At 37.3% G+C, this 12,557-nt stretch overlaps 1 protein-coding gene across 1 annotated transcript; it reads right to left on the reverse strand.

The window, feature by feature from the left end:
• Window positions 1-4,003: 4,003 nt before the first annotated feature.
• On the reverse strand, window positions 4,004-8,774 carry GNG11 (G protein subunit gamma 11). Its single transcript, XM_010972641.3, has 2 exons — window positions 8,180-8,774; window positions 4,004-4,427 (listed from the first exon to the last, which is right to left on the reverse strand). The coding sequence occupies exons 1-2, from the start codon at window positions 8,273-8,275 to the stop codon at window positions 4,302-4,304; spliced, it is 222 nt and encodes a 73-aa protein (XP_010970943.1). The 5' UTR covers window positions 8,276-8,774; the 3' UTR covers window positions 4,004-4,301.
• Between the last annotated feature and the right edge of the window lie 3,783 nt (window positions 8,775-12,557).

Raw genomic sequence — 12,557 nt, forward strand, 5'->3', positions numbered from 1 at the left:
TACCCAACATTAGCCCTAATAGGTAGCAATTTTTATTAGTTCCTTGTATAAAACCTTCCAATGTTTCTTTAAACAAATAAAAGCAGATGCAAGTAAGTGCATTAAAAGGTGCTCAACATGACTGGTCATCAGGAAAATGCAAAACAAAACTGCAATGAGATATCACCTCACACCTGTTACAGAGGCTACTGTCAAAAAGATTAGCAAAAAATAAACAAATGGGACCTAATTAAACTTAAAAGCTTTTGCACAGCAAAGGAAACTATAAACAAAATGAAAAGACAATCTACAGAATGGGAGAAAACATTCGCAAACAATACAACTGACAAGGGCTTAATTTTCAGAATATACAGACAGCTCATACAACTCAACAACAACAACAAAAAACCCAATTGAAAAATGAGCAGAAGACCTAAACAAACATTTCTCCAATGAAGACATACCAATGGCCAATAGGCACATGTAAAAAATGCTCAATATCACTAATTATCAGAGAAACGCAAATCAAAACTATAATGAAGTATCACCTCATACCGGTCAGAATGGCCATCATTGAAAAGTTCACAATTGATAAATGCTGGAGAGGGTGCGGAGTAAAAGGAACCCTCCTATGCTGTTGGTGGGAATGTAAATTGGTGCAGTCATTATGGAAAACAGTATGAAGAGTCCTTAAAAAACTAAAAATAGACTTACCATATGATCCAGCAGTCCCACTCCTGGGCATATATTTAGAGGAAACTAATTTGAAAAGATATCTGGAACCCAATATTCATAGCAGCACTATATACAATAGCTAAGACAAGGCAGCAACCTAAATGTCCCTTGACAGATGATTGGATAAAGGAGTTGTGGTTTATTTATACAATGGAATATTACTCAGCCATAAAAAGAATAAAATAATGCCATTTGCTGAACATGGATGGACCTGGAGATCTTCATACTAAGTGAAGTAAGCCAGAGAAAGAAAAATACCATATGATATCACTTATATGTGAGATCTGAAAAAATAATGACACAAATGAACTTACTTACAAAACAGAAACAGACTCAGACATAGAAAACAAACTTATGGTTACTGGTGGGGGAAGGGGTCAGGGTGGATAAATTGGGAGTTCAGAATTTGCAGATACTAACTACTATATATAAAATAGACAAAGTCCTATTGTATAGCACAGGGAACTATAGTCAATACTTTGTTGTAGCCTACAATGAAAAAGAATATGAAAAGGAATATATATATAATTTAATCTGTATATTAATACTGTATATCAGAAACTAACACACCATTGTAAATCAACTATACTTCAATTAAAAACAAAGATTAGCAATAACAAGTGTTGGGAAGGATATGGAGAAAGGGGAACTTTTGTGCACTGTTACTGTGAATGTAAACTGGTGCAACTACTATGGAAAAGCGTATGGAGGTTACTGCAGCATTATTTTAAAAAGCCAAGGTATGGAAATAAATTAAGTGTCCACTGATGGATGAATGGATAAATTGTGGTACAGATATACAATGAATTCAGCCATCACAAAAGAAAAAAATCTTACCATTGTAACAACATGGGTAAATCTTGAGGGCATTATGTAGTGAGAAAACTCAGACAGAGAAAAGATAAATACCATGTGATCTCACTTATATGTGACTAAAAAAGAGGGAAAAAAAAGAAAGAAAGAAAGAAAAAGAAACAAAACTCATAGATACAGGAAATAGAGTGGCTGCCAGAGTTGGAGGTGTTGGGTGAGATGAAATGGATGAAAGTGTCAGAAGGTACAAGAAAATCTGAATGTAAAAACCACAGGAAATCAAGCAAATGCAAATTTGGACATAATGAGATACTAGTTTGCATCCAACATACAAAATAAATTGTCTTAAAATACCAAGTATGAATGAGCTTGTGATGTTAATTCTGCCAAGAAATGGAAAAGCCAATTTTGCTAATATGAGTTCATAGACTCCAAGTCTCAAAACACAAAGCACAGTAATTATTTAATCAGTAACCAACTGATTACAGAACTATATACTTGGAAGTAATTGAACACATGATTTAAATTCTACTTAACAAATTCCCACCTACTGAAGGTTACTTTCATAATATATCCAAGTATATAGTTACTATATTTTTCATTTTCTTCCTAATGCAAGCTAATACATTTTTAGCAGCCAAACACTTGAAAATCAAGAGGATTTTATTACACTTTTACAGGTTGACTGAGTTACTATGATGAAACAGTAAAAAAAAACAAAAAACAGATTTAGTGGAAACATCTGCAAGATTGGATAATTATTAAGGAAAAAAACAGAAGTGGGCTGGCTAATCTGTAACACAGTTAAAAGTACATGAAGAGAAAAGCTAGGACTTGGAGGTGTACCTGAAAGGATGGGTGAGTACGGCTAGTACAATTTCAGGGCACAGTCTTGTGACCCACAGTTCTCAAGGAGTTAGGGGATATGGGTGCTGACTTGGCCCTCCATGAAGGAGGCAGGTGATCTGATCTGCCTTACTAATAACCAGAATAGATGTTTGCTTCCTTATGCAACAGAAGGAAATCGTACGGCTTGGAAAAAAATGAAACTGCTCATTAAAGTAAAATTTTAGAAGTCCTAAGTTACTAAAATCCCATGCCACCTTAAATGTAAAATCACTAATAGTAGCAACACATTCCAGACCCTAATTGTTCTATAATTGTTGGAAAAGACATACCTCTACTTTTTTAAACTTCACCACGAAGTAGATCAAACTTTGGGCTAAAATTATCCCTGGGCTCTCAGGAATCCCAATTGACGTCAACACTTGGAAAAAGGCAGGAAACCGAAGGAAATAGTTCCTGCTCTTGGTCTGCTGTAACCAGCTCTTTCAAAGCCTGGGGTATCCTGTTCCTTCTCAGAGAGAGGAAGGAAAGTAATTTCAGAGTGAGGTTGCTGATATACATTAGGAAGCTTCTAGAGGTCATTGGTAGCGCTCTGGCTTAATAAGATACACCTGCGGATCTAATCAGGAGCGAAGACCTAGTTAAGGAGAAACCTGGGCTTCTATGCCACATTTATAATTGCAGGGCGAGTTAGTAACTTAACTCACTTGAGGCTGGAGCTAACCGTTAAGGGTTTTGCTTGTCTTTCTCTTAGCTTAAACCTACAGCAATTTGCATCCAAAAAAACAAAGAAAGATGGGAAAAAATGCTCAAAGAAAGGAAGAAAGGTCATGCCTTCATGAAAGACTTGAGCAGGCCATATACTTTGGCATGCTGCACCCTCCACTTAAAACCTCTGCAGCTATAATCCCCTTGTGAAAAATTAAGCTGTGGTTTGGGAGAAGGTATTTACAACACCTATCACCCTTGAAGGATGAATGGCCAGAATACATGAAGAATTCCAACAAATCATTGAGAAACAAGGCAACCTAATTTTAGAAATTGGCAAAAGATTAATTTGTCTCTTTGGAGAAGGAAAAGAGGCGAGCTTGCTCCAGGCCTGCTGGAAAAGGCTGGTAGGAGGAAGCACCGAGCCAAGTATCTGTGCCAGTGCCCAACGCCGCAGAGCTGGAGGATTGCCACACCGAGACCAAGCCATCAGGTGGGACGTGCAGCTCCCTGCAGGCAGGCAGGTGGGGAGGATGACAGACCAGCGCTGGCCCCGCTCCTCCAGACCCCCACCCCTCCTTTTCTCCAGATCACTATTGTAGCAACACTCCGAGCAAGATCTGTATGATGATAAACCGGGAAGTACTAGTGTAGACATGGCTTGGCCTCATTCCTGACTCAGATAATCTGCATCCGTCAACATTAGGAATTCTGCTCAACTCAGTTGCCTAATAGTTAATGTCAGAAGAAAACATTCTAGGAGTCAGAATGCAGAGCTGTCAACCTCCAGAGAGAGCTGGATCTGAAACCTGATCTATCAAACCACCTAATCTTTTGATACAGGTCCCAAACACCCAAAAATCTATGGGGAGAAGTATAAAAGTTAATGCAAAAAAAAAAAAGCTTTCTTAAATTGCCAACATTTTCCAGAGATAAAACTTTATTTGAGGCATCAAGCAATATACTGAAAGAGGTGAATCATGCAAGAGTGATGTCCTTATTCCCATAACTGTACGAGTGATACTCTCTGCCCTCTTAAAGGGGTGTGATGTGTGCAAAAACGAGAAGCACACAGCTTTCAGACATAACCGTATCTATACGAGTGCTTAAGAAAGTCTCCTTTAAATTTTATTGTTCCTTCTTTAAAAGGCACGTCGGTTTTATTTCGGAAAGCTACAACAGACTACTTCTACTGAGGATGAAGCTCTCCCCAGAGTTATTTACGAAATAATGCAGCTGCCTTTTTCTTTGAAGGGATTCTTGTCTTCTGGAATTCCTTTCACCAGAGGATCCTCTCCAGAACGTTCTTCAATATAGTTCTTTATTTCTTCAGAACATTTAGACACCTTAAGGTGAAAGAAAAGAAAGAATCACGTCAGGATTGTTTAAACTCTGTCACCACCCTTTATGAAATTAATATAATTGGGTACAACCAGCATTTTAAAAATGAAATAAAATAGAATAAAAATATTAGAGTGCAGTACAGAATCTATAAAATATATATGAATAATACAATCTATGTAAAATGTATTTCTTACTGTGGTCAGAGTCAAAAAAGTTTGAAAGTCACTGTATTAAAAAAATTAACCCCAGCAATTTCTATCCATTGTCTTTCATATGATTTCCTTCCTTTGTTAAAATACAATTATGATGCATCCACAATATTTTAGGAACTAAAACATACTCCACTTTCAATCTTCCATGCTAATGAACAAGTGTAGTAGCAGACAACCCCCGAAGGTTTTTGGGTATGTCCTGCAAAAATGCTCACTTACTGGGTGTATGCCAGGTTCCGCAGTTTTACAGAATGTCAGAAGCGCTGGAGAAAGTCTAACTCTGGAAAGGCTAAAATTGCCCCAAATCCACCCCCTCCACACCCCTCTGTCTCTGCTCAGAATTCTCTCCCCTTGCTTGACGGCAATGATCGTAATAAAGGTGAATCTGAAGCTTTTTAGGCTTATCTGAGACTTGTGTTTATGTAACTAGTTTAAACTTTTACTGAACGGAGAAAGAATTGAATAGCTTCTCTTAAAAAAGTCTGTCCTTAACAGACAGTTTGCAAGAGTGAGTTAAAAAAAGTGTGTGTGTTGGGGGTTGGGGGAAGGGATAAAAAAGAAAGAAAAAAAGAAAGATTAGGGTCTTAATGAAGGCCTGTATTACTAGTAAGAAATTAGAAGTAAAAATCATAGAAGCTCCCTCCAATGGAGACCTCTAGGCAGATGTTCCCACTGATTTTGTAATCTAGATTAGTAACCTTCAAACTGTTTTCATGGGGACCACTAAAAAGTGTGTGCATATGTATCCTTATTTACTTAAAAATAAGTGCAGATACTACTGTGGTAATATATCAGGTATAATAATAAAACATAAGCTAAAAAGTATAAAAAGATGAGATTTTAAACTAACCCCAAATACATTAGTTTGCAATATCAGATCATTATGTTGTATGCCTAAAATTAATGTTTCACGTCAATTATACCACAATTAAAATTTTTTAAAAATCAAACATTTTATATTTTATTCCGACACCCCAAAGATTCTTGGCATACCAGTGTGGAGGCTACTGATCTAAAATTTAAAACTAAGAGATATAGTTATATGACTTAAAATGTGGCAAAATAAAATCTTTCAAAGACCATTCTCTCAGGTAACACTTGCTCTCCCTGTTGCTGGCATTCATAGTGTGGGCATTTTAAGTGAATTCTCAGAGGTGATGATGCAAGTATTCATAAGCTGGGGTCTGTGGCCACAGAGAAATTTGTCGGTAAGATTCATGTTTCCCCAAATTGTATCTGTTCTTACAGAAGCTTCTTCATCAGGTTTCCAAAAAGATATGTATCTTCCAAAAGTTAATAATTACTTCTCAGATGCATTTCCTTCCATGATCAAGAGGATATATTTGAACATCAATTAGCTAGAGCCAGAATTCAGCCTGTGAATTTTGTGTTCTTGACATGAGCAGAGCACATAGCTTAGAAATGACCAGTTTACTGACAGAATAATGGAACAGGCATCAAAAGACACGTATTTTAGTGTTTTAATAATAACTGCCCCATCATTATCTCTGGGGTCTTAAATGAGGGGCTAGTTAGCTTCTTTGGGATTTAGATTTTTTTATCCTTAAAAGTGAGAGGGTTGAATGATCTCTAAGAGCCACAGTGTTTTTCTAGCACTGACACTCTATAATTCAAAGTGCATAATAAAATGCTGGAATCTTATTATTAGGATTTAGATGCCTCTCCCTCTGTTTCCTAAGGTTACCCCGGAAGTTTTCTCTCTTTCTGGTGCTGACTTGGAGTTTTGGGAGCTGGAAAACCAATCCAGTAGAGCGTGTCCTAAGGAGTGGAGGCCGGGAGCTGGCAGGGAGGTACTGCTAATGAGTGATACCTTTAATTTCCTCATGGTCAGCCACATCCAGGCCTCTGCCCAATTTCTAATTTGAAGGTTTAAATAACTGAAACACCCTTGTCTCTTTTTTCCCCTGTAAGTTCTGCATAGTGGTACCAAATATTAAGATAGTCCAACTTTGCACAGGCAATGTTTTACTTCAGTATTTACAACTCTGTTTAATATGTAACCCAAGATTCATTGTGTGAAAAAAATCCAAGTGGCCGACAGACACTTTGCCATCCACAAAATGGGTCCCTTAAAGTCGTGAGAAACAAACCTATTCATTGGATCCTGTAACTTTTTTTCCTTTAAACACAGCAGTATTTTTAAAGCTACAAAAACTTTCAACATGGATGGAAAGGACTTCAAAATCTGGGAAAAACAGGGATTTGGAAGTTAAGGTTAAATTTAAGAAAAGAAATGTATAAAGAGTAAAACTCCCAAAAGCCTGTATCTTCCAAACATCACTCAAAATGTGCATCCTGAGTAACAAGACTGTTTTAAAAAAAAGTCTTTCTTTTTAAAATTTAGTTTTAATGGCGGTACTGGGGACTGAAACCAGGACCTCTTGCATGTTAAGCGTGCATTCTACCAGTAAGCTATAGCCTCCTGGACAAAGTAACAAGACTTGTCAGGAACAGACTTCCCACAACTAGAGCAGGAAGGTAAGTGAGCATATTAACCACACCTACTTCTTTTTCACTGTTTTCCTTAACTTTTTCTAGTATTAGACCACAGAGAAATAAAATTAGTCTAAATTTTTCTGACTGTGGATGGAGAAAGGAAAATTCTCTTAAAAAATATCTATCCAAAAACCTATTCCCAGACTACAGGTTGCCTGACTGGGGAAAAAAGAAGAAGTGAAGGCCCCTATTACCAGTAAAAACTTGGGAGTAAAAATTACAAAGTCTCCAAAAAAATTCAGTGGAGACCTCTAAACACTGGGACATATGTTCTCACAGAATTTGTAATCCACTTCTAAAATTTTTGGTCACAATCACTAAAAAGATTTTTTGTATGCAGTATACATATAATTATGTATTTACAGATAAATACAAATACTGCTGGCTAGGTGTTAGTTCACTGCGCATACTTACAAAACATAGAGTGGAAATTATAAAGGAATGAGATTTACAAATAAAGATAGAAATTGTAATGTTTTGCTCTCAAGCCCCAGTGGACTGTTCCTCACACACCTTGGAGAGCCCTGATGAAACTCAAAACTATGTAATTCAAGACTTCCATTGTGAGTTTTAAAAAACCTTTAAATACCATTTTTCCCACTATGAAAAAGATCAAGGAACTAAGAAGCCATCTGCCTTTTCCCTACAGCTTGAGTTTTTAAAACCAACTGTCTCTAACAGCAGGCAGAATTTCTTGTCTGTTTCTCCCATTCTAAGTTCCAGCATTTGGCTTTAAATGACTCATGGGATCCCTGCTCTCTTCTTTACCTCCTATGATTTCTCCACATCAGCTGGAAGTTTCCAAGCACTACCAAAGCCCTTCTTCAAGAGAAGCCAAAAAACAAAACAGAAACAGAAACAATAAACCCTCCCCCAAACCAAAAACCAACCAAACAAAAAACCCCAAACCAAAAAACAGAACACCTAATGCCAAAAAAAAACCCATTTGTTCTACTGTAGCAAACCAGGAAAAGCTGAGCTTAGTTCATTTCATAGAAGGAAATATTCTGGGACATCCAACTTACTTGTTGTCTCTGCAACTTGACTTCTTTGCGAAGTTGCTCAACTTCCATCTTCAGCTTTTCCTTTTCTGGCAAATCTTCGATGTGAAGGGCCGGCATTTTCGCCCCAGAACTGGGCTCAGGGACAGCTCTTGAGGTGGAGCAGCTGTAAGCGCCGCAAACTTGGGCGCGTCCCGAAGTAGCTGCGCTGCCCGCGCACCCCGCCCGCCCTCCGGCGCAGGAGGTGACCGCCTCCCCGCGCGGTGGTCCCCAGCGCCCCGACGACGTGCTTCACACCGGCTCTGCCTAGTGTCCTAAGACCTTAAAACCCCTGGTCTCTTTCTCGGGTACCCAGAACCCCGGGAGGCCTGCTCCAGGGAGGGTTAAGTTTGCGACGCGGCCGGAGAGCGCGGAGAGGCTGCCGCGCCGCGCGGTCCGGCCTCCCGCGGGGATGCTGGCCCGGCCCGCCCTGCCTCCCGGCCCTGCCACGCCCGCGGGGGACCGGCCTGGGCTGGGGCCCAAGCGTTGGAGTGGAGCTAGCCCACTTTCCTGGAGAAACAACAAAAAGTTTTACTTTTTGTTCCTTTTTTTCCCGTTCCCAAGTCACATCCGGGTTTTGTTTGTGAAGCAAGCGAAGGAGGATACTACCCCGCAGGAAATAACGGCCAAATCACCTCTCCAAGAGTTTAAAAATATACAGCATGTAACTTTCCCCCAGTTAACATACATGTTTGTGGGAAATGTGGACGCTTAAGAAAAGGCCAAAAAGGAAAATGAAACTGAACTGTAATCTCAAACACTCAGCCCATCTGTTGATGTTTACCCGGCCAGTCTGTTAAATGCCTAAAGCAGATTTACGAAGTTTGGGATAAAAAGGGCATCGGGTGTGAGTATTGCTTGTAACTCGCACGGCCATTTTCTGACATGAATAAATTGTCCTCATCCCCAACAGCAGAGTTATTGTTCTTTCTTCAGGGGACTGCTTTGTAATGTTTGAACTATAAGCGGAAAGAAGACAAGCCGGAATCTTACAGTTCTTACCAGGAAGTGTTTGTCTGTCAAAGGTTTAGGTGACACTTGACACCAAGGGTTTGAATTCCTGGCTCAGGCACCTTCTTCAACGTTTGGCATGGATCCACTTAGCATTTGTTTCTCTGCTTTCTGGAAAGCAATAGTTATCTAGTTGCCACTGTGCAAAGCCAGGAAAAGTGTATGATGTGACAAATGTTAACTTGCAACGTAAAGTTTCCCTTTGACTGTGAACGAAAGCCTCTTCAATGATGCTCAAAAGACTAGAATTAAAAATAAAGCCTGTAGGAAGAAAAATAAAGTATCCCAAGCAGTCAGATACATATTACTCTTTCTCCCCAGAGATTACCTCCTGCCTATAGAGTCAAATTCAAGGTGAGTGGTGGCATTACCTGAATATTTCAGGGTACTTGGCCTTACACACCATAGGCACTCCCCTGTTTTGTAGGCAGTTTGTTTTTTTCCGTTTGTTACTTCATAATTCTTCGCCAGGCTTCACCCTCTTATCCTCAATAAATTTATTAGTATGAAAAGAACAATGAGATCCTTGACCAGTACTCATGGATTCCAGTCCCTGCTCTGCCACTGGCCATCACTAGAAAAGACACACTTCTTTCTGGATTTTGGTCTCCTACTTTGTAAAATATGTGATGGGCTAGGGGAGGGGTGAATTAGCTAAGGTACGTTTAGTTTCTAGTTGTAATTATATATCTATATCTAATGAATTACTTTCACAAAGAAAAATATTTAGGAGCTTCATTTTCTGTATTTGAAATACCACACATTCCAGAATCTCCCAGGCTGAAAGAAATCAGATCAGCTGCTAGAGTTTTCCCTGTTTGTATGCACTGAGCCAAGGCAAAAAACTCACATCTGTCTCCAGAACTGATTTTTTTTCTTTTTGATTCCCCATTGCTTAAATTTAAGGTTGGTTAAAAATAACTTAAATAAGTTAGCAAAAGTAGTTAATGCGGCCTGAATTAAATAAGCTCAGAACCCAAATTAAATAAATTGGTAAAGTAAATTAATGTATGTCTGTTCCAAATCATAAAAATAGATTTATTTGGCCTGGAAATTTCTTCCCTGTGGAATCATCTAGTTGCATGCAGTGATATTTCTAAATCTGTAATGAGTCTTCAACGTATTCCACAGTATTATGAGACTTAGAGATGAAATACATATTAGTATACTTAAAAAAAAACTTTTATTCTTATCAAATAATTCACATGCTAAGTAAACTGAATAAACTAAACTTAGTTGGGAAATGCTGAAATCCCATGATCACACAGCATTCTGAAGAATGTTTTGTTGTTGTTATTGTTGTTTGGTTTTAAATGGTAAAATGATGGGCACATTTTTTTTGTTTTAAACAAGAGTATGTAACTCCCTCTTCCTAAGCATGGAATTCACCTCCCAGAGAGTAACCACGGTAAGCAATTTCTCAAGTATTTTCAAAGAAATATTTTATCAGCAAACATTTTGGATAAACAAATGTTAAAATCCATTATTAGTTGTATCCAATTGTGTTAACTTTTTACATATTTTGTACGTTACCTCTAATAGAATTTATTTTCTAAAATAGTATGAGTAGAAACCATTCTGCAGTGAAAAGTGACATGTGTAATAAGAAAAGAAAAGAAAAAAGAAGACACTAATGAACTTATCTACAAAACAGAAACAGACTCACATAGTAAACAAACTTATGGTTACCAGTGGGAAAGGAGATGGGAAGGGACAAGCTGGGAGTTCGAGATGTGCAAATACCAATTACTATATATAAAATAGATAAAAAACAAATTTCTTCTGTATAGCACAGGGAACTATACTCAATATCTTGTAATAACTTGTAATGAAAAAGAATATGAAAACAAATCCATGTATGTTTATGTCTGACTGAAACATTATGCTGTATACCATAAATTGATACATTATAACTGACTATACTTCAAACCCCCCAAAAACAAACAAACAAAAAACAAACAAAATGCTCCCTATTCAGAAAAAAAGAAAAAAGAAACGAACCTTTATTAGCCCAATGTCTTGACAAATGTTTTAAAGAATCTGCTTAAAGTGGAGAAAGAATGAGCTTTTCAATAAATGATTCTGGGTCAACTGGCTATCCATATGGAAAAAATGAAATCGGAGTCCTACTTCACAATGAAGGAAGAAAAAAGTTCAACTGAATTAAAGACTTATATGTAAAAAAGTAAAATTATATAGCTGTTCGAAGACAATGTAGGAAATGTCTCTATAGCCTTGAGGTAGGGAAGGATTTCTTTAATAAGGTGACTAAGAGTGCAAGATGGACCAATTTGACTATATTAAAACTCAGAACACTGATTCATCAAAGGATTCTATAAAGAAAGTGAAAAAGCAAGCCATAAAATAGTTATTTATAATCCAAATAACTACAAAAGGTTAATATGCAGAATATATAGAGAACTCCCCAAAATCAATTTAAAAAAGAAAAACAAATTGTTAAAATGTAAGCAAAAGAATGAATGTGTGTATTTCACAGAGGAAGAAACACAAATGTCCCTATAACCTATGAAAAGATGCTCATACTCATGCTTATTAGTAATAAAAGAAATGCAAATTAAAAGAAGAAGATACCATTTCACACTCACCAGACTGGCAAAAATTAAGAACTCTGAAAATTTTAAGAGTAGGTGAACATATAGAAAAGGGAAAGACCTCAAAAATCCTGCTTACTGGAGGAAATGTAAATTGGTACATCCACCACTTTAGAAAACAGTTTTACTCACGTGTATGCAATGGTGCAGTAATTCTACCTATAGGTATATACCTCAAAGAATTCCTTCTATCTGTGCACCAAAAGAAATGTACAGGAATATTCATAAAATACTGAAAATAACTCAAATGTCTACCAACTGTAGAATGAATGGATAAGAAGACTGATATACGTTTACAGTGGAAAACTTTGCAGCAGTAAAAGTGAATAAACTACAGTTAAAAGCGTCAACATGGATCATTTCAAAACTGATTTTGCAAGAAGCAAGTTAACATGAAGCATGATTCCATTTATATGAAGTTAAAAAGCAGAAAAAACAACTAAACAGTATGATGTAAACCAACACTGTAAATCAACTATGCTTCAATTTAAAAAAAAAAAAGAATACGTACATGAGTAGTTTTTTTTTTTAAAAACCTATAAACAAGGGGATTATAACAAAATTCAGGATGGTGGCTTATCTCTGAGGAGAAGAAGGGTAAGATGTTCAGGGAGGGACAGAAGGGACTTGTAGAGATGGTGATGTTCCGTGTTTTGCACTGGGTTGTGGATATGTAAAAATATATTTCAATACTTTAAAAAAAAAAAAAGAATCTGCTTAATACAAATAAAGTTAACTAG

Source organism: Camelus bactrianus, chromosome 7, assembly GCF_048773025.1.
Source record: "Camelus bactrianus isolate YW-2024 breed Bactrian camel chromosome 7, ASM4877302v1, whole genome shotgun sequence".
NCBI classification, from domain to species: Eukaryota; Metazoa; Chordata; class Mammalia; order Artiodactyla; family Camelidae; genus Camelus; species Camelus bactrianus.

Coding starts and splice junctions, on each gene's coding strand:
- GNG11 (XM_010972641.3), bottom strand. CDS start 8,275: ATGCCGGCCCTTCACATCGAAGATTTGCCAGAAAAGGAAAAGCTGAAG. Junction 4,428..8,179: donor TCAAGTTGCAGAGACAACAA/GTAAGTTGGATG, acceptor TTTCACCTTAAG/GTGTCTAAATGTTCTGAAGA.